This window comes from Ipomoea nil, unplaced genomic scaffold (genome assembly GCF_001879475.1).
Source record: "Ipomoea nil cultivar Tokyo-kokei standard unplaced genomic scaffold, Asagao_1.1 scaffold1619, whole genome shotgun sequence".
NCBI classification, from domain to species: Eukaryota; Viridiplantae; Streptophyta; class Magnoliopsida; order Solanales; family Convolvulaceae; genus Ipomoea; species Ipomoea nil.
In genome coordinates this window covers 408,950-428,743 of record NW_017618047.1, presented here as the reverse complement: position 1 = coordinate 428,743, position 19,794 = coordinate 408,950, and the positions used below count along the sequence as shown (strand labels likewise).

General features: G+C 36.5%; 3 protein-coding genes across 3 annotated transcripts; 1 reads left to right on the top strand and 2 right to left on the bottom strand.

Moving 5' to 3' along the window:
* The first annotated feature begins 3,168 nt into the window (after positions 1-3,168).
* Positions 3,169-3,819, top strand: LOC109191236 (nacrein-like protein F). The gene has a single exon (XM_019341821.1). It carries the CDS (start codon positions 3,169-3,171, stop codon positions 3,817-3,819), a length of 651 nt encoding a protein of 216 aa, XP_019197366.1.
* Positions 3,820-4,885: 1,066 nt separating this feature from the next.
* LOC109191235 lies at positions 4,886-5,755 on the bottom strand. The gene is made up of 2 exons (XM_019341820.1): positions 5,751-5,755; positions 4,886-5,630 (listed from the first exon to the last, which is right to left on the bottom strand). Exons 1-2 carry the CDS (start codon positions 5,753-5,755, stop codon positions 4,886-4,888), a joined length of 750 nt encoding a protein of 249 aa, XP_019197365.1.
* An 8,928-nt stretch (positions 5,756-14,683) lies between these two features.
* On the bottom strand, positions 14,684-19,578 carry LOC109191304 (adenylate isopentenyltransferase 3, chloroplastic-like). The gene is made up of 2 exons (XM_019341902.1): positions 19,568-19,578; positions 14,684-15,859 (listed from the first exon to the last, which is right to left on the bottom strand). Exon 2 carries the CDS (start codon positions 15,845-15,847, stop codon positions 14,834-14,836), a length of 1,014 nt encoding a protein of 337 aa, XP_019197447.1. The 5' UTR covers positions 15,848-15,859; positions 19,568-19,578; the 3' UTR covers positions 14,684-14,833.
* Between the last annotated feature and the right edge of the window lie 216 nt (positions 19,579-19,794).

Below are 19,794 nucleotides of genomic sequence, written 5' to 3'. Positions count from 1 at the left end.
TACTGTGTAATCGCAATGTTGAAAAAATCGCTAGGTGCTTGGGACCGCCTAGGCAGGCGCCTAAGGCTCTTAGGAGACCGACCGCCTAGCACCTAATCGGCGCCTAGCCGGATTTTTACAAGTGTAGACCAAATAGTGAAGGGGTTGGGATAGGTGAGCAGACAAGTGGCATGTTCTAATTGGGCATTCCACTGAATAGCAGACAGTAGTTGGGACAAAATCAGGTGAGATGTCGACAACGTTCTTCCACGGCGATGTTGGTGTCCGCAGAGGATAAGGGTCGGCCGATTCTGTCAACACAATTTCATTGTTGATGTACACGTTTGAAATTTTAAAAGCAAACAAATTTTTTAAATAATTGAAGGTATAATAAGTCTTAATTTATTCCAATGATTGATTACAATAATGTAATTAATCAAGATCAAAGTTAATTGGGTGGCGTTAATTATAAATGCGGTAAAATTTTAAATTTAATTTTTAACTACTAAAATATAGTGAAAATATGAATAGATACTACATTGTAACAGAACCACTAGTACTCAAAGAAAATGGGGAAAAATTTTAAAATTATGATTGAAAATGAATTCTTTAATAAATGAATTTTTTAATCACTTTAATTTAGATATTGAATACCATATGTATATAAAAATTTTTAAAAAAAAAAACTTATTTAAATTAATTAAATTAGTATTATTTATAAGGTTTACATGTTCAAAACTCAAAAGTACATTAAAAATGTACGTATTAGTTACGAAAAAGTAAAATTTTAAAATTATTAGAAAGTATTTTTAAAAAAAAAAATTGAAATTTTAAATATTGCAAGTTGGAAGTAAAATTATGGACCATAGGATTGCATGTGTGTGTATAGGGAGAACTAAATAATTTCATAATAAAAAAAGAGTTATTTTCGCGTAGTCTCTCACGTTATGTCGTACGTTTTCATGACAGTCCATAACAGTTCCATATGTGTCTGTCTCTACGTTCCCAAAATGTGCAAAATATTTGCTTATTATTGGGAAAAATATTTCCTGTTTTTCTGCTCCTCTTTGCCCGACTCTATCACCAACTTCATTAATTAAAATACCATCAATAAATCAATAATACGCACTTATTGTTTTTATAAGCATCAAATTAAAAAGGTGATCCACTAAGTGGGGTATGATTATCGTATCAGAAGGAGAGCACGAGTTTAATTTGATAATTGCCAACACCCTCTCGGTTGACATGTCACACAAGATCTTTCTAGTGCAGGCCGTTTAATTATCTCCTATGTGATTTGCAAACTATTACACATGAACGGATCAGAGTTTACCTATACTAGGCACGCTTTTGAATAGTGACTATGAGTTTCATTGCTCGTCACAAAAAAAAAAAAAAAAAAAAAAAAAAAAAAAAAAAAAAAAAACAAAGGGCCTAAATAACGTTTACAATCAATACACTCTAAGACGCTCTACAGCCCGACAGAACATCTGGGAGGATGTAAATCATGCTAATTCAGCTGAACACAGAGGCTAGACCTCTATTAACCTCTATTATCATATGTATGCACATGTAGACAAGCACAACTGGAAATTATGGAATTTCCGACCACCTGAAAGTGATCTTAAATCAAGTCGAAAGCAAAAAGTGGTCGGAAATAGCAACAAAGGTTTTTCTGGATACCAAAAGTGATCAAAACAAGGCTTTCGACTTGATTTAAGATCATTTTCAGGTGGTCGGAAATTCCATAATTTCCAGCAGTGAAGAGAAAACGAAGACCATGTATTGTGGCCAATCAGTTTACACACCCTTTTGTCCATGTACCCTTATATAGTATAATATGAATTTTTGTACAAGTTTTAAATTCAACCATACATATGTATGTACCAAAAATAATAATAATGAAAACATACAAGACAGCATATTGCTAAAGTATATTTGGTTACCAAAAACGAGTGCATGCATTAACTAAAAAAGGAGAAAATGAATGGGGCACATTAATGCATTGTTTGAAGGGAAGAATGCATGAATGAGACAGTGATGGCCCTCTACCATGTCCAAGTTGATAACAAGTCCCTTTCAGGCCGAGTTGGCAATTAATTAAGCAGACAAAACCATATAATAAACTCTTTGTTTCCCATAAAATAGTTCAATTCAGTCTGCCACAAATTAAAGGCCTCTCCCTATACTAGCCTCCACCACACATTATATATCTTCCCCTCCCCTTTCTCCCATATAAAACCCCCCCAAAACTCCACTCTCTCATCATCATCAACCCAACAAACAAACCTTCAAACACGTACAACCTTAATTAGCTCTGATAATCTTCTGTTTCTGCAACAACAATATAATCTTCAGATAGAGATAGATGGCGGCTGGTTTCATGTCTTCATCTCTCAGAGGAGGCTCCAAGCTCCGGCCATGGCGGGCCGGATCGAAGCAGATTAGAGAGCAGAGGGCACGGCTCTACATAATCTGGAGATGCACGGTGCTGCTTCTCTGCTGGCATGACTGAATTCAATATATATACACATATATATATAGCAGTAGATCCCCGAAATACACTCGGGCCGGGGCCACTACAAGAAAATACAATAGGGAATTAATGTCGATTTCACCTACTACAACATACTCATCACGAACTTTATCAGTCAGTAAATCTGATTTTTCTTGTACCACGCATAGCGGAAAGATAGATTGTACAGAGTTTTGTGTAATAACATATTACAAAACTGATTTTCTCATTCTTCTCTATGAATCTTGATCACTTCTAGGTTTGAAACCTTATATGTTTGCGAAGAGTATTCTTGTTATCTTATAGTTACCGGTAATAACGTGACACAACAGTGTCAAATATAATTATGGGATTGATTTCAATTTAGGAGTGTTTTAGTTACCTGAAAAAACAGTGGAATATAATGATTGGTTTATAGAGAAAAGAAAAAAAGAAAATGTTCGTTCATGCAAGATGGATGAGGTAATAAGATGTGCTACAAACACATACCAAATTAAATCCACATTCTTTAATCTTTAAAATAAGGTGTCATTGGTCCGGCGACCTAATCGAGAACATGAAAAGCTTATGAATGAATAATATTTGTATATAACGTGGGTGGGGGGTTGTTTGTTAGTATGTACTATGTAGTGGATGTTCGATCATAAAAACAACATTAATATTAACGAAAAAGTATGGAGGGAAAGAAGTACGTGTTGAAAACGGGATTCCTGATAGTATTGTTGGTAGTGTGTCACGTGGCGGAGAGCAAGTGGGTGCCGGTGCCGGTGCCGGTGATATCCGGCCCGCTCTGCACGTCGCAGTTCACGCTGGTGAACCACGCCTGCGCGTTCCTGCCGTTCGCGCCGACGCCGCACCACCGTTCCCGGCCGGCGCAGCCGCAGGCTTCAGGCGGCAACGACCACCACCGCCGCCATCACAACCAGCAGGAGGGCGGTCATGGGGGCCACGGCCACGGCGTCCACGGGGGCCACGGCGGTCACGGGGGCCACGGGGGCCACGGCGACCACGGGGACCATGGGGGCCACGGCGGCAACGGGGGCCACGGCCACGGTGACCACGGGGGCCACGGCCACGGCAACCAAGGCGGGCGCGGACGCAGGAGCCGGGAGGGGCGGAACAGGAGGCAGCGCCGCCGCCGCCACCACGATTCGGCGGTGCAGGAGGACTGCTGCCGGTGGCTCAAGGAAGTCGACGACGAGTGCGTCTGCGATTTGCTGGTTCACCTGCCGCCGTTCCTGTCCCGCCCGCTCCACAAGTACACCGTCAGGGTCGACGGCACCTGCAGCGTCACGTTCCAGTGCGGTTCCAGAATCAAAATATGAACGCCGCCATAGCCGCTAGCTAGAAGCGACCTAAGCTGTACGTGTTTACATATATACATACATACATACTGTTTTTGTGTTTTGCAGTCTGTTAATTAACTACCTTAATCTGCTCTTCTTCTTTTTTCGATCCAACTATGATGTAACGTTGTCGCATTAGGATATATATATATATATAAACATATATATAGACTATATATATATATATGGATCATCATCGATCTTGTAACGCTTGTTGTTGTGATAGATTATTAATCAAATAAATTACTCTCACATTCCCATGTCTGTCTTAGTGTTGTTAATTATAATGTAACTCAATGATTCAGCAATGTTGGCGTGCATAAAGAATCTATCTACTCTAAAAAAAATCCTCACACTGTGCTGCTGAAGTTTGAGCCTTTGTCTCTTTTTTCAAATATTATATACGGAACCAGTGACTTAAGTTGGTGTGAGCAGAATATATGTAATCTTTTTAAGTCCATTTGGATGTTGTTATCATATATTAATTACAAACGGAAGATTTTTTGAAAGGGTGCCATTCAAATTAATTACCAATAGTTATGTCGTGAAACCGTGTTCACCACGTGCATGGTAAACACGGGTAAACTGTAGATTCATAATATTTATACTGTAGATTCATAATTTCTATACTGTAGATTTATAATTTTTATACCGTACTATAGATTAATAATTTCTGTACTGTAGATTCATAATTTCAACAGCATAAAAATTATGAATCTACAGCATAGAAATTATGAATCTACTAACACATTTCCATAGCATAATTTGCGATTAATTACTCCCTAAAATACTGCACCAAACCTGGGCCAGAAAAAGGCCAAAGGCCCAAATGCCCAATGCTATATCACAAAACAACTGAAATCCAATTTATAAAACAATAATTTAGTTCTCTGTCTAAATTTTGTTAACAAATTATAAATTATAAAAGTATATCTTTAAATAGTGACCACAAATCTTTCTTTTTTTTTTTTTGAAACGTGAAAATTAATGCATTAAATCATGGAACAAAGTGTTTACAAGAAACAGTGGTGGGTTGTCATACCACTCAATCTGCCCCTGAACAAGCCTCCCTTGCAACCACATGAGAAGCTGTATTCGCAGACCGTTTTACAAAATGGAATTGGACATCATCAACTACCATAGCCAATTCTTTAATATCATCTATAAGTAAACCAAAAGTAGAATTAAAAGAATGTTGGAAAAGAGAATGAAAAACGGTTTGTGAGTCCGTTTCCACATCCACATCCCCCATCCCAGTATCTTTGAACCAGCTGAATGCTTCTCTCACAGCTATTGCCTCTGCCTCATTAATCGTATAGACCCCTTCAAACCGCACATTCTTGGCAGCCATAAAACCCCCATCATGGCCTCTCAAAACCCATCCTATCCCTGTAATTCCTGCTGCAGCATTAACGGATGCATCTGTATTCAACTTCCACCTCCCACTTTGTGGCGGTTTCCACCTGCTCAACACTTGGACTTGTTCATCTGCTTGTTCGGTTTCGTTAGCATGTTTCCAGCCTTGCCAAAAAGAAAGTGTTCGGCGCAACATCATGTCACTATTGAACACCACCCCTTCCCACACATACTGGTTTCTGCTCCGCCATACACCCCAACACACCATAAGAAACTTATCCAAAACCTCCCCTTTCAACACAGCCAGCATATGGAAAAACCAATCCACCACATCATTAAAAGAACCAGGTGCCGAAGTTATTCCCAATGCAGCCCAAATCCTTACAACTGCATCGCATGTTCCAAAGATATGAAACGCACTATCCGGGAGTATCCTACACATGACACATCACATCACAATTTATATTCTTAGCATGTAGTGCATCTTGTGTTGGCAAAAAAAGCCGAGGCTAACTGCCATGCAAACTGTCTAACCTTCGGTGGCACACACGCACTCCATATTCGTGTCCAAGGACGATTATCTTGCATTATCCCCTTCAGCCTTTTATAGCATGATTTTACAGTGTATTCCCCCTTCTGGTCCCAACACCAGAACCACGCGTCTGCAGGTTTTCTCACAGAAATAGGAATACTTAATATCAGTTTCGCATCTCGTTCATTAAAAGTATGAATGATCCTACCCAAATCTCATCCTGTACCTTGAGGATTCCAAAGCGATGCAACCGGGGCGGCATACACTTCTGTTGGCAGCAACGTAGACACATATGGATCATCATACGTAGGCAACCAAGCATGCGTTCCTATCATAGTATCCCGGCCGTCCCCAATACTACGCCTGCTTCCCTCTGCTATCACATGTTGTACCTCCAGCAATCCCCGCCAAATAAACGAAGGGTTACTGCCTGCACCTGCACTTAAATAATCACCATTAGGGTAGTATCGTGCGTTATATATTTGTGCTACCAACGAAGTTGGCTTAGTAAGTAGCCTCCAGGCCTGCTTACCAAGTAAAGCCAGATTCATCTCCCGCAGAGTTTTAAACCCCATGCCCCCAACTGTCTTCGGCGCAGAAAGATACGACCAAGCCCTCCACCGCAAGCCCTTGCCATTCCCAACTCGCCCAGTCCACCAAAACTCATTCATCAAAGTTTCTATCTTGGTACACAAACCCTTAGACAATAAGAACACCATCATCGCAAACCCCGGCATTGCCTGTACCACATTCTTTAACAACACCTCCCGTCCAGCCCTCGAAAGGAACTTAGCATTCCAACTCCTCACCCTCCCCAAAATCCTTTCTTTCAGAAACCCCAAAATCTGGGATTTATTCCTCCCCACTAGCGAGGGTAACCCCAGGTATCTTTCTAGTCATTAAAAAAACATATTATTATTTGTTTGATACAATAACGGTGATGATCTTATCTATATATATTTTTAAAAACATAGTCATCTGTTTAAAAAATTGATACAGATAATATAATATGAAACCATTACACCATTACAACATTAATAATTTAATACTCCGTATATGTCTGTTAATAGAGATCTCTCACAGAATTCAGGACAAAACATTCTTAAAAACCTTAAAACTTAAAAAATATGTTATCATCTTCATCATCACATAATCAACTAGAAATTTGTCTGGCAGGCAAATGGGCTAAAATTATCATTAACTGTGATTAGACACATGACAAGACCTTAAGCCATCTGTTCAACTTTCTTAAATTTCTTTCGAGTTAATACCCAAAATCATCCTCGACTATAGTGGTTTTTCTCAATTTCGTCCTAAACGACTTTGGTGACCTAATATCGTCCCAGACTTTTGTGTTTCACGCAATTTAGTCCCAGACTTTTGTGCTTTTGCTCAATTTAGTCCATCATTTGTTATTCTGTCCATTTGGTGTTAAATAAATAGACAATTAAGTAATTTTAATATTGACATCTCTTTACTCATAGACATGTGAACTGCGAAATCCCTTTTTTTTACGTATTACTCCTAGAATTACTCCTAAAACTGCGAATATAAAATTTGATTTGCAGGTCCGGGAGTAATTCTGGGTGTAATTCGTACAAAAAGAGGAATTTCGCACTTCACAAGTTGAAAGTAAAGAGAGATCAATATTGACATTACTGAATTGTCCCTTTATTTAACACCAATTTGACGGAATAACAAATGGAGGACGAAATTGAGCGAAACACAAAAGTCTGGGACGATATTAGGTCACCAAAGTCGTTTAGGACGAAATTGAGAAAAACCACTATAGTCGAGGACGATTTTGGGTATTAACTCAATTTCTTTCTTTTCAAAGAGTTCTACTACATAGACTCCCAAAATTCTACTCCCTCATTTATACTCCCTGAGGTGGCAGTCCAGAATTGGTTATTTTCATCATGTGGGTCCACAGGAAAATGTCTACATCAAGAGCATGTGAGAAGGAGTATAAGTTGGGAGTTTAAAATGGGAGTACACCAAGTATTTTCCCTTTTCAAAAGCCAGATTTTTTGGTTTCACCCGATTGTATTTCGGACCATATTAACCCGTCCTTAGATCTATGAGAAGGTACAACGAACTAATCTAATTTCGAGATTCAATGCAAAGGCATTTTTTTTTTTTTTTTTTTTTTTTTTTTTTTTTTGTATAATCGAACTCTACCCTATCGTTAAGGACAAGTTATTCTAAGTGAGGTTTCTCATCCACTCAATTAATTTCCAGGAGGTTCTTGATTTTAATTTCATGATGTTTTTAACAATGATATCTTGATAGAATCGTCGAAAATGGGAAAAGTGGAGTAGAAAAGATTAATGAGGAGTGGAATATATGGAATGCCGAAAGTGATGATTGAGTTGAAATATGAAGAGTGATGGGTGATGAGAGAGGTCATATATTCCAAGCTTATCTCTCTTGATCTCACTCTTTTTTCCAGGGAATAGTTGACAATCATGCCCTCATGATTATTACATGAGAGTTGACTGTTGACTTGATATATGCAGAACATCAAGGGTAAGAATTGAATTCATGAAGAAAATTGAATTGAAGCCCATAATCAAGCTTGTCTACTATATAATGCCGGCTTTAATGGCGGCTTCCTATTCCATGGTGTACGAACCTCATGGTGTGTTGTGACTTACCGACATAGGCTCTTGGGACTAGCTAGGTTGGTTTGCAATTTCACTGAATCACGGGATGAGTGTGAAATTTTATATATATATATATATATATATATATATATATATATATATATATATATATATATCGTTCATGGACGTGTGCACGTCGACCCAAATATTGTGGATTCACACCTGCATACTATATTGGATGTGTGCATTGTCGTTCACGGATATGCGGATTGTCGTCCACGGATGTGTGTACACCCGCATTTAGGTGTGTGCACGGTATATGTCCACATGTTTGTATTTTAAGGGTGTTGCATGTGAATGCAACCATAGGGTTGCATTCACATTCAAACACCCTTAAAATATAAACATGTGGACATATACCGTGCACACACCTAAATGCGGATGTGCACATATCTGTGGATGACAATGCACACATCCAATATTACAGAATACAAATATTTTTTCAACATACATAGAATTTAGGTTATTGAGCCAAATTGACTACTTTATAACTCCATCAATATGATTGAGATAAATTGAAAAATACAATTTCACTACCCAAATCCATTAAAAAAGAAGTCATGCCAAATTGAATCAATATCAAAAGCTATCTCTTCCCTATGATGAATCTCCATCACAAGATCAAAAGTAATCTTGAATGGTGGGTGGAATGACAGTTAGTACCGGCTGCTTAGGAAAAAAAAAAAAAAAATCCATGCATAAGCCAAAACAACCATATAGTACCTGACAAAAAATAAATAAATAAAATAAAATAAAAATGTGCCATAAAGTTTATCCCTAGTACTAGGTTAGTACCAGTGGTGAATTTGGAGTTGAAAGAATTGAAACATATACAAATAGCAGACATGACTCATTTCGCACGCCTCATTGATGCAACATTTCCGAATCATTCAAACCTAGTCCCCATCATTTGACACTTTAATTTGAAAGATATATAATTGTGTGCAGTGGTAGTTCATAGTTTATATGTTTGGCGGCAGACGCAGAATTTGACAATAGTGTTTTCGGAAATAAAAAGGGTATATTATACGCTAACATATTGATTATTGTGTGTCTTATATGTTATTGGAAGATAATAAGTGCTAGGGTAATTTGAATTTAAATTGGGTTTCTTGAGTGGGTTAGGGGTCTGGGGCAGTGCTTTCGTAGTACGGTACAATGATAATTTTGTAAATATATCGATGACTATTTATAAATTTGATGTGTGTAATCATGGAGGTAACTGTAAGTATTTTCCTATATAATATAATATAGGTCTCAGATCAAGTGAATTCACCTCTTTTCATGAGTTCGTGTGAACATATTTGATCTATTAAAAACTAGAGATCAATGGCCAGATCCGACCCATTATCAACTATGCTACTGTGCAACTGTAGTTGCACAGTTTATAATGGGTTAGATCTGTCCACACGGAATTATGAAAAGGGGTGGACTCATTTGATCATGAATCATATAATATATTATATTCATTAAGTGGTTGTACTTGTGTGGTACAAGTGAATGATTTAGTCAACTAGGTAATTTAGATATTTAATTTCACTTTAACTTAATATCTGTCTATAATGTTAGCACATAGGCTTCTAAGCAAAATGGTCCTCCCGCAGTTCCTATAATTAGAATACACGCGCAATCTAGTATTTAAGAGAGAAGTACATGGTAGACAAAAACGACTCATGTTACTAGCTTTGCAGGTTTACCATTCCAAAAATAATTTCATCAACTATGGCGAAAAATATACAAATATCCTAAAACTTCAAATGTTACGAGGTTAAACTCCAAGTGATTTAAGTATTATAAAGTTTCAAAAAAAAAAAAAAAAAAAGTATTATAAAGTTTGATCTCAACAAATTTTTGTACCATTTTGAACTTTGTTTCTAAGTGAATAGTATATAGCTTGGGGAGAGGCTTTTAAGTCGGCCAACCCGTGTTTTTTTTTTGGTCTCCCGTAATCTTGTTGTTATTGAATACTCAATTATCACAACATTTCCGGATCTAAAATCCAAAAGCATATATGTATATAATCTAAAATTATATATTTGTAGGAGAAATTTCTTCAAAAGGTTAGCTTAAGGGCCCTCCACCCATCCACACCAGTTCCGCCACCGGATATGTTTCTTTTATGAACATGATGACGCCTGAAAATCAAGAATTCATAGCTCTAGCTAGATGACATTCATACTACATACGACTTATTTCAGCGTAGGGGTGCCGACATTGAAATGCGCCAATTTTTATTTTTTTTTAATTTAATTTGTGATCAGGAGCGGATCTAGAAAACTATCTGAGTGAAGGTGAAATTTAAATGACTTTGGAAATGTCAATGACAAAATATCAAACACTTATGATAAGGTTCAAAAACAAAATACATTATAAATAACAGTACAATGTTTTTTTTTTCCAGTGTACCCAGGATCAGGACCGGATTTTAAGCTGTGCAAGCTGAGCTACCGCACAGGGCCCCCAATTTTAGAGGGGCCCCAAATTTTAGAGGTCTAATATTTAATTTTTACTTAGCTAGTTTAGAAATAAAAATTAAAAGTTTTCAATTAAATTTTAAAGGTTTCATGAAGAGATGGTAAGAATGTGTATTTATTGTATTTTAACTTGGAGGTCAAAGGTTCGAATCTTACATGTATTTGTTTTAAAAATTATGATTTTGGTAGGGCCACATGTATTTACCAGAACAGGGCCACCAAAACTTAAAATACGGCCCTGCCCAGGATTTTCCCACTCCATACCCAAAGCAAAGGATTGAACTTTTGACCTTTGGTTAAGGATGGTTAAGCCCCTTTCACTCAATCCCAGGTTGCAATACAATGTTTATGATAAAATACATGATAGTTAGGGGTAGAGTCATAAATATACTTGAGTACCCCTAACTATCATGTTATACTTGAGTATTTGGGGTAAGAAATATACTTGAGTGGGAAATTTTTTATAACAACTTGAAATGTTATAAAAATATTTATGACAAAATATGAAATATAATCAATTAGATAAAATAGTTTTAGAAAAAATAGTATATTCATAAATACTTTTTAATTTTAATTTCTTTTAGTTAGATCAACTTTAAATTTTTTTATTAAAAAATTAATTTGAATACTATAAAGTATAATATAAACTTTTATACTATATTAACTAAATGATTCATAAAAAGTAGACTGAAATTTTTTTAAATTTGTCTTGTGAAGGGATGAAAGAGTTAAAATAAAGGAGATCGAGAAGCTAAATTAAGCTAACAGAAAGTGTAAGAGTTAAAATAAAGGAAAGAAGCTAAATTAAGCTAAGGGAAAGTGCAAGAGTTAAAATAAAGGAGATAAGCTAATTAAATTAAGCCTAGTGAGATTCAAATTTCAAACCCATGACATATGATATTTGATATCAAATTTAAAGTTCGAACCAACTATACTATTCAAACATTTAGCAATTTGGACTTTATATATAAGTTACTATTATATATGTTGATGTGGTAAATTTCACTGGGTATTCGTATATTTTATTGAGTAGAGAGTATCTGGTTATAAGGGCTCGGGTAATTATGATCGAAGGCTGGAGATTCCCGAGCACATAAATATCCTAGAGAGAGAGCCAAAATTCCTTTCTATAAGCGTCTAACGGGGATATTTATAAGAGATCGGAAGAGACACATGTCGGGATGCCGGCATGTACGCCACGTGTCCTCCGTACACTCGGTGCTCACGAAGGCCTACGGAGAAGCTTACACGTGTAGAATCATATCTGAACAGCCAATAGTTATTGGGTTCAGTTATCGATATGCATCTTTAGGGGCTTATAGCATGGGCTCGGAATCCCAACCGATCAGCCAGATCCGGGCCGAGCACAAAACATTCAGAGCAGAAGCTTGCTAAGCCACTCGTCTTCCTAGTTCCCTGGGTCGGGTCGGTTATGGCCCAGTTCATGCCGGGTCAGGTTGGAAATGGACCTCCACTATATATAAAAGGGCGTGAAGTCGTCTCAATACCAGCAAATCGAGCAATGGAAGCAACCTAAGAAAGGGCTACCCAATTAATGTTTGATAAGGAGTCAAAGGGAAGCCGTAAGCCGTTTAAAGGGGAAAAGAACTAGGAGTCAAAGGGAAGCCGTAAGCCGTGAGTCGAAAAAGGTTTGGAGTGTGAGCCGTCTAGCTAGGTATCTTAAGAGGTGACAATGATGATATGATATCGCATCGACTTCATAAAAGATTATGGAGTGATTCTTAAGTTGAGACCAAACATCTATCTACTCTTGAATTAACTTTTATGGTGAAGTTATGATCTTGACTTGAATAGCATACTGCATACCATCTTTCCACACTTGAATAGTGTTATTTGCAAAACTTTAATTCGAAACCTTATTCAAAATGAACTAAACACATCCTATTTGTTAAATCATCATTAATCATATCATTAATTTTAAGGTCATGTGCAAGTGACAGAGACTTTGAACCTCAACTCTTAATCATGGTGTATGGGTTCAACTCTTTTACTAGAGGTCTAGAGGTAATCATTGATCGGTCTATTTTGATTTTTAAAAAAAATCATTAGTCATTGATTTGAGCCGTGCTACATGTAACGGGTTAGGTCGACCGGATTTAACGCAAGTCACAAGCTCGGAATTTTGGCATCATTGAGACTATGATTTGAAGAATTGCCAAATGAAAATGACTAAAAATGGGGTATGCAACTAGCGTTAGGTACATGCCTAAGCTACTTGCCCTATTGAGAGTATCCACAACAGTAATTTTTTCTTAATCTTTTATGGGGTCCTTTATGATGCGGAGGAAAGAAAAGAGAAAAAAAAAAAAAAACAATCGAAAACAGTTACAGCTGTGCGCGTTTCGCTCATAGCAAACGCTTAATCGGGCGCATGCAGTGTATGCGCCAGCTAACGCGTTATGTTTATCTTCTTCTTTTTTTGGACGTCAACTTTTTTTGTTTTTTTTTTTTTTTTGTTTTTCTTCTCTTTCCCACATCTCTCACCTAATTAGATCATCATAAACCGTGAAAAAACTAAGCTGATGGTGATGCTATGAGGAATTTGATTTGACTATTGAGGCTTTTTTTAAAAAAAAAATATAGATCAGATTACCTTATTTCGCTGAACTCCTTGATCAACTCGTACCTAAATTTATGAGAATGGTAAATTACATCAATCTAATTTCAAGACTCAACATTAAACTGTACACTTTTATGCACAATGAGTTTGATCTCAAACCTATTTGAAAGACATGCAAGCATCTTTTTGCCACAACATTTAGCAATAATTTGCGCAATTGGTCTACATTCACAAGGTTTGTTATGGAATTCTATACAATATTTAATTTGGTTTCTTATAAGTGAATATAACTACGTTATATTATACCAAAATAGATATATTTGTGTATCTATCCATGTGAATATGTATGATTTTGCAATCATTGTACAAAATACCTTAAATATTGTATTTTTCATATTCTAATAATCATTTTTTTTGTGTGTGTCATGATTACTATTTGATAGTATATACTAGATAAACTTAAGGGTTAAACTGTATTGAAAAGATTATGTGCGATGAGTTCGACCAAAAAAGTATTAGGAAGAATTAAAATCATAACTTTTTGATACGAAAATTATGTTTCAGACACTCAACTACCCTTTTCGCCACTACAATAATCATTATTGATTAGTTAGCATACATTGGACCTTATAGCACATGAAACAACAACCGAACTTGTCGCAACAACAGCGACCAACGTAACTCTTAACAATTATTCAAAAGAACATCAAATTATATTAAACACTTTCAAAACCTCGAAACATAAAACATTGTATGTTTTACAATATATATGCTTATTACACTTACCATACTATGTTCTATCCAACTTCCCAAAATTGATGGTTACAAATACAAAACTAATATTTAATGTGATAACAAGTATAGTAATAAATGGTTGAGTTCACGTGAGAACAGACTCTCAAGTGAAAAACACGAATTAATGTTAGTCATCGATTCAAGATGATCAACGACTCTAAAGTAAGGAAAAAATTACAGTAATATTTTGGTAAATAATTCAAAATTTTAAAAGCTAAAAATTCACCAAAGTGCAATTGCGCGTCTTGAGTGCAAATTATATCTTACTGGACTCACTTTTAGAGTCGCAAATGTTGAGTGCACTTCCATGTATCATCAGGTGTACTATGTAATTTTGCTCAGTGCACTTTGCATTTATGCTTAATGAACTTTAAAGGTACGTGCACTTTATAAAAAGTTTGTACGGTAATATTTACCAAATTGTGATGAGTGTGTTTCCCGTCACTTTAGAGTCGTCGATCGTCCCATATCGACAGCTAATATTAGTCCACATTTTTTTATGGGCATGGTTCTCACCTTATCCTATTCTTGGTAACAAATCATAAGGGGTATTTGATGCTTGGGAGTCGCAATCAATTGCAATCTCTCCCTAGTGAGTTGCAGCTGCCATGGCCCTGCCCATCACGGCAGGTCTAATGGGTGTCACGTCGGCATAAATCAGTGGCCCAAAGTTGTGAAGGAATCTTGTCACGATGGTGGCGCTGGGCTCCGCCACCAGATTCTCCCACAATTCCTCCGCGTCTTCGCCGCCGCCGCTGCAGCGGCGCCGCCGGAACACTTCCGTGGCGTCCACCCGGTGCAACTTCCACCCCTTCACGTTCCTGAGGCGTTTGATCTTCTCCAACTGCCGACGGGCCAATTGGCACGTGTTGATTTTGACGGCGTCGATGGCTTCTCCTAGCAGCCTGGCACGTGTGTCGGCGTCGGCCGTGGATTCCGCCCGGAAATAGCGGTGGAATTCTCCGACGCCGATGGCTTTCCTTAAACCCCTCGAGTAGTCCGCATTTCGCGGGTTGAACATCTCCCTCGCCTCCTCGATCATTCCCTGCTCCACCATCCGATCAACGCGCTCCGACACGAACGCGTGCAGCACCGGCATCGCCACGTCAACCCACAAAAACATTACATCGTACATTGACGAAAACCGGCAATCGCCGCCGCCGCCGCCGTCCACCAGCGCCTCGATGAACGAGTTCGACCCGCCGGCGATGATCGGCAGGTGGCCGCGCCCGGCTATCGACTTGATCGTGCGCGACGCCATGCTGCAAAAATTCGCCGCCGTGAAATTCTTGGTCGGCTCGATCACGCCGAGGAGGTGGTGGGGCACGTCGCACCGCTCCTCCTCCGTGATCTTGTTCGTCACTATGTCCATTCCCTGGTACACCTGCATTTTATCTGAGTTCACCACCTCCGCCGGGAACCGGGTGGCGAGGTCGATGGAGAGTCTTGATTTTCCGGCGCCGGTAGCCCCCAACACCACCACAACTTTCCCCTTCTCCGGCCGCCGCTGCAGGATTTGCAGGTCAATCCCTCCACTTGGAATGTGCAACAAAGGCAATTTTTGTTTGCACATTAAAGTTGGCACTAATCTCATCGTCATCATAGATCTTCAATTCTCGAAATTCTCACAATATCTATTAATTTATGTTACTCTTAACTTATCTTTCAGACTCTGCAACAGCGTTACTTTCACACACTGCAACAACGTTGCAATAACGTTACGAAACAAAGTATAACAACCTTATAAACTGATATCGAAATTAGAATTAGAAGAGAGAGGATGTGAAATTAGGTAGCTAGGCAAGATTAGAGGAACAAGTAATCAATGATGGAGTGATGTCAGCTATCAATGGAGGGAAGAATGGAGTTGAAAGAAAAGATGCATACAATAAGGTATGTTGTCAGAAGAATGGAAAGAGGAGAAATATGCAAAGAGTATTAGAAGTGATAAAATTTTTGTTTAGCCAAATCAGGTGGGGGATGAGTATTTATAGTATATTTTTGGAGACATTCAAGTAATTAAAAGCTAGCAAGTAGGGCCTTTGTTTTACTTTCCTATGTATATAATAATAATATATAAATTATACATGTGATTTTAGTCAACTGAGACTGTATAGTAGTACTTCTGTGAACAAGTTGAATTTTTTATTTTTTATTTTTTGTTTTATTGTTTGAGTCAAGACAGAAACTCGTAATCTCATACAGGAAAGATATAGTCGATCAAAAATCTGTGTCATGAAAATCATGTTCATCAATTTACTCGATCACCTCTTTCGACGTTTGTTTTTCATATTATACCAATATTTGATGGTCAAGTTTATTTGCATATGAATTCCTAATATCATATTTAAACGACCTAAATCCCTTATACTTAAATTTATAGATTCGGGTCAATTAGACATTTCTTTTTCCTTTAATTAGTAGGCAACCATAAGAAAATCGATTAGGAGGGGATGGGGTGAGAGACTACGATTATATTAATATAAGAAAATTTTACAATGTTATACAATATGATATCATAGTTTAATAGAGAAAGAAGACATTGAAAAAAATTCATGTGATGTTTATAATTTTTATTGTTGATTTAGGTAACGGCTAATATATTATAAAGCATTATACCAATTACCAATGAAATTTTCAAAACAAACGAATTAACGAACACACAAAAGTAAAGAAAAGGAGTGAATAATTTTTTAAAACATTTTAGACAATGACATTTTATCATCTTTATAAAAAGTTTAATTATACAAATAAGAATCCATACTTTGCATTGAGATGACCGACCTTTAGAGAAATAGATAATATTTTAGAATAGTTAGTAAGTGAACTACTAATACAACTACAAAATCAAAAGATCAACTTTGATATATATTGCGATGTTAAAAAGTGTATATATAATTTGTGAGGACAAAACAACTAGTTGGGAGTTGACAATGGATCCAAGATAGAAAGATAGTGAACAAAAAGTGTCTCTTTTCTAAGGTGGGATTACTACTTTAAGTGGTTATTGGTTTGTGGTACATATACAAATTGGCAAAGAATATAAGTTAGAGTATCTTATTCTAGGGGAATTTCATTTCTCCTCTCATTGGCTTCATTTGTGGGGAGATCAAAATATATATATACATATATGAGTGATCCATGATGCTTTTTAGTGTTTTGCCCTCAATTTTTCTACTCAAGATAATATAAATAAATTCTCTTGAATTCTCTCCATCACAATATAATAAATATAATACCAAACATTATATCATAAATTTTGTTTTGCTAGCCGTCCTTGACCAAATGTAGTATTATAATCCTACTAATGACCCAAAAAGGAGATTTGAAATTTGACATTGTTATAGGCAATAGTGTACAAACATTTGTGAGCATATTAGCTACTTGAAGCACATCTCCTAATTTACATCGTCCTCCGATCCACCAGTCTTCAGGGTAGAAACTATGAAAGTTTATTTTTTAAATTTTGGGTTTAAACTTATTTCTAGGTCCTATTTGGTAAAATATTTTGCTCATCAGTCAATTTTGACTTATTTGACCACTATTGGTTGTTTGACTTAGTTAAAAAATCAATATAATTAAGTGTTTGGTTAATCAGCTTTTTGTAACTCCAAAATGTTAAAATTCAAAAAGCTACTCAAAACAACTTTTTCAATTAGCTTTTTGAGAAAATAAATTATACCGAAGCTATCAGCTAACAGCTAATTTACTAAATACCTTTCTACAATCAGCTAGTGTTATCAACTAGTCATACCTTCTAATAGCTATCAGCTAACCGTCATTTACCAAACAGAGCCTATAATACAAAACATCCACATGTTCTTGCCAGCTACTTTTATTTATTTGATTTTTTTTTTGTTTTAATTTGAAATTGAAAGGTGTTCAATTCATCTTGCTATGACTTAAAAGAGAGAATTTTTTTTATATATAAAAAATGATATTGATATAAAGGGCAAAAAGATCTTATATTATAGGGTATAATAAGTATATATTGTTCCTTATATAAGATCTTATATTCATTCTCCATGTCTCTCAAATAAAACAAAAAAAATATTCCCTAATTCCACACGAACTGACATATTTACTTCAAATATATGCTTTAAAAAAAAAAAAAAATCTACTTGATAGTGCAGATTAAATCAAAGTAGGCATCTGGAAAATTCACACTATGTAGAGACGGTATATTTTATTACTTATCTAATTACAAGTTATGCATGTTAAGGTACAAGTACAAATTAAATGCATGAGACCAGAAAGTCAGACTAAAGTGGTCGAATTGTTCCAATGAAGTAGATACAAGAATGTAAAGAGAACAAATAGAGAGATGAGATATGAAATGATTCAAAATGTAGGACCACTACCCAAAAAAAAATTAAAAAAAAAATCAAATTTTGACTATAATTTTCGTTATACTCTACTACATATTAATGGTGGTTAATTAGAAAGTTTAATAATCAGCTTGGTTGGTGTGAGTGGCCTGCACTCTCCTGTGGAAACTTGTTCACCATGCGCATGGTGAACACAAGGGTAGATTCATTTTTTTTTTGAAAACGTAGATTTATAATTTTGTTTTTCATTTGTTGTTACAGATATTATGAATCAACAGTACAAAAATTATGAATCCACAGTATAGAAATTATGAATCTACAGTATATAAATTATGAATCTACAGTACAGAAATTATGAATCTACAGTATACAAATTATGAATCTATAGTATAAATGTTATGAATCTACAGTATAGAAATTATGAATCTACAGTTTAGAAATTGTGGATGTATCTCGTTAACAACAAATGAAAAACAAAATTATGAATCTACGTTTAAAAAAAAAATTATGAATTTACAGTATAGAAATTATGGATCTACCCCTGTGTCCACCATGCGCATAGTGAACACGTTTCCACAGCATAACTATTCGAGTTCAAACTCCCTCTCGTATAAAAAAAAAAAAACCAATCTAACCAACATTTTGCTCCTTAATTGGGCTGATTCGGTGTAAATAGGAACTAATGTGAATATTGTACGGGCTAACTTGGGTTTGTCGGTCGGGCAAAGAAGAATTTCCTAATGAAATTCGGTCCTCGATCGATCGGAGTTACTTAGAAATTAGAATTGAATTGAAAGTGTGAAAAGGCTTTCTAATTTTGTTGGCTACAATTTGATCATATAATTTCCGATCCTTTAATGCTGAATTCTATCGATCATTTCGAAAATTAAATTCGTAACTACTAAGGTACGAGGAGAGAAAATGGTGTTGTCTGATAACGTGTTTTGGTCAGTACGTCGGCTAACTCGGCAATCGGTACGGTCTATCTCCCCTACTTCAATTCCATATTAAATCAATGAAAACATATAACGTTATGCAGCATTTCGTCAGGTCGAGAATATGTTTAGTCTACCCGCACGGGCTTAGCTCAATGATTTAGTGAGCAGTATTTGGGGTAAGAGACCAAGGTTCGAATTTCGGCGACGGTAGTGTGGAAATTATGTTCAAAATGGGCAAATTCCTTGTGCGCACCGACATTTGGCCCTGCCTACTACCCCATTGA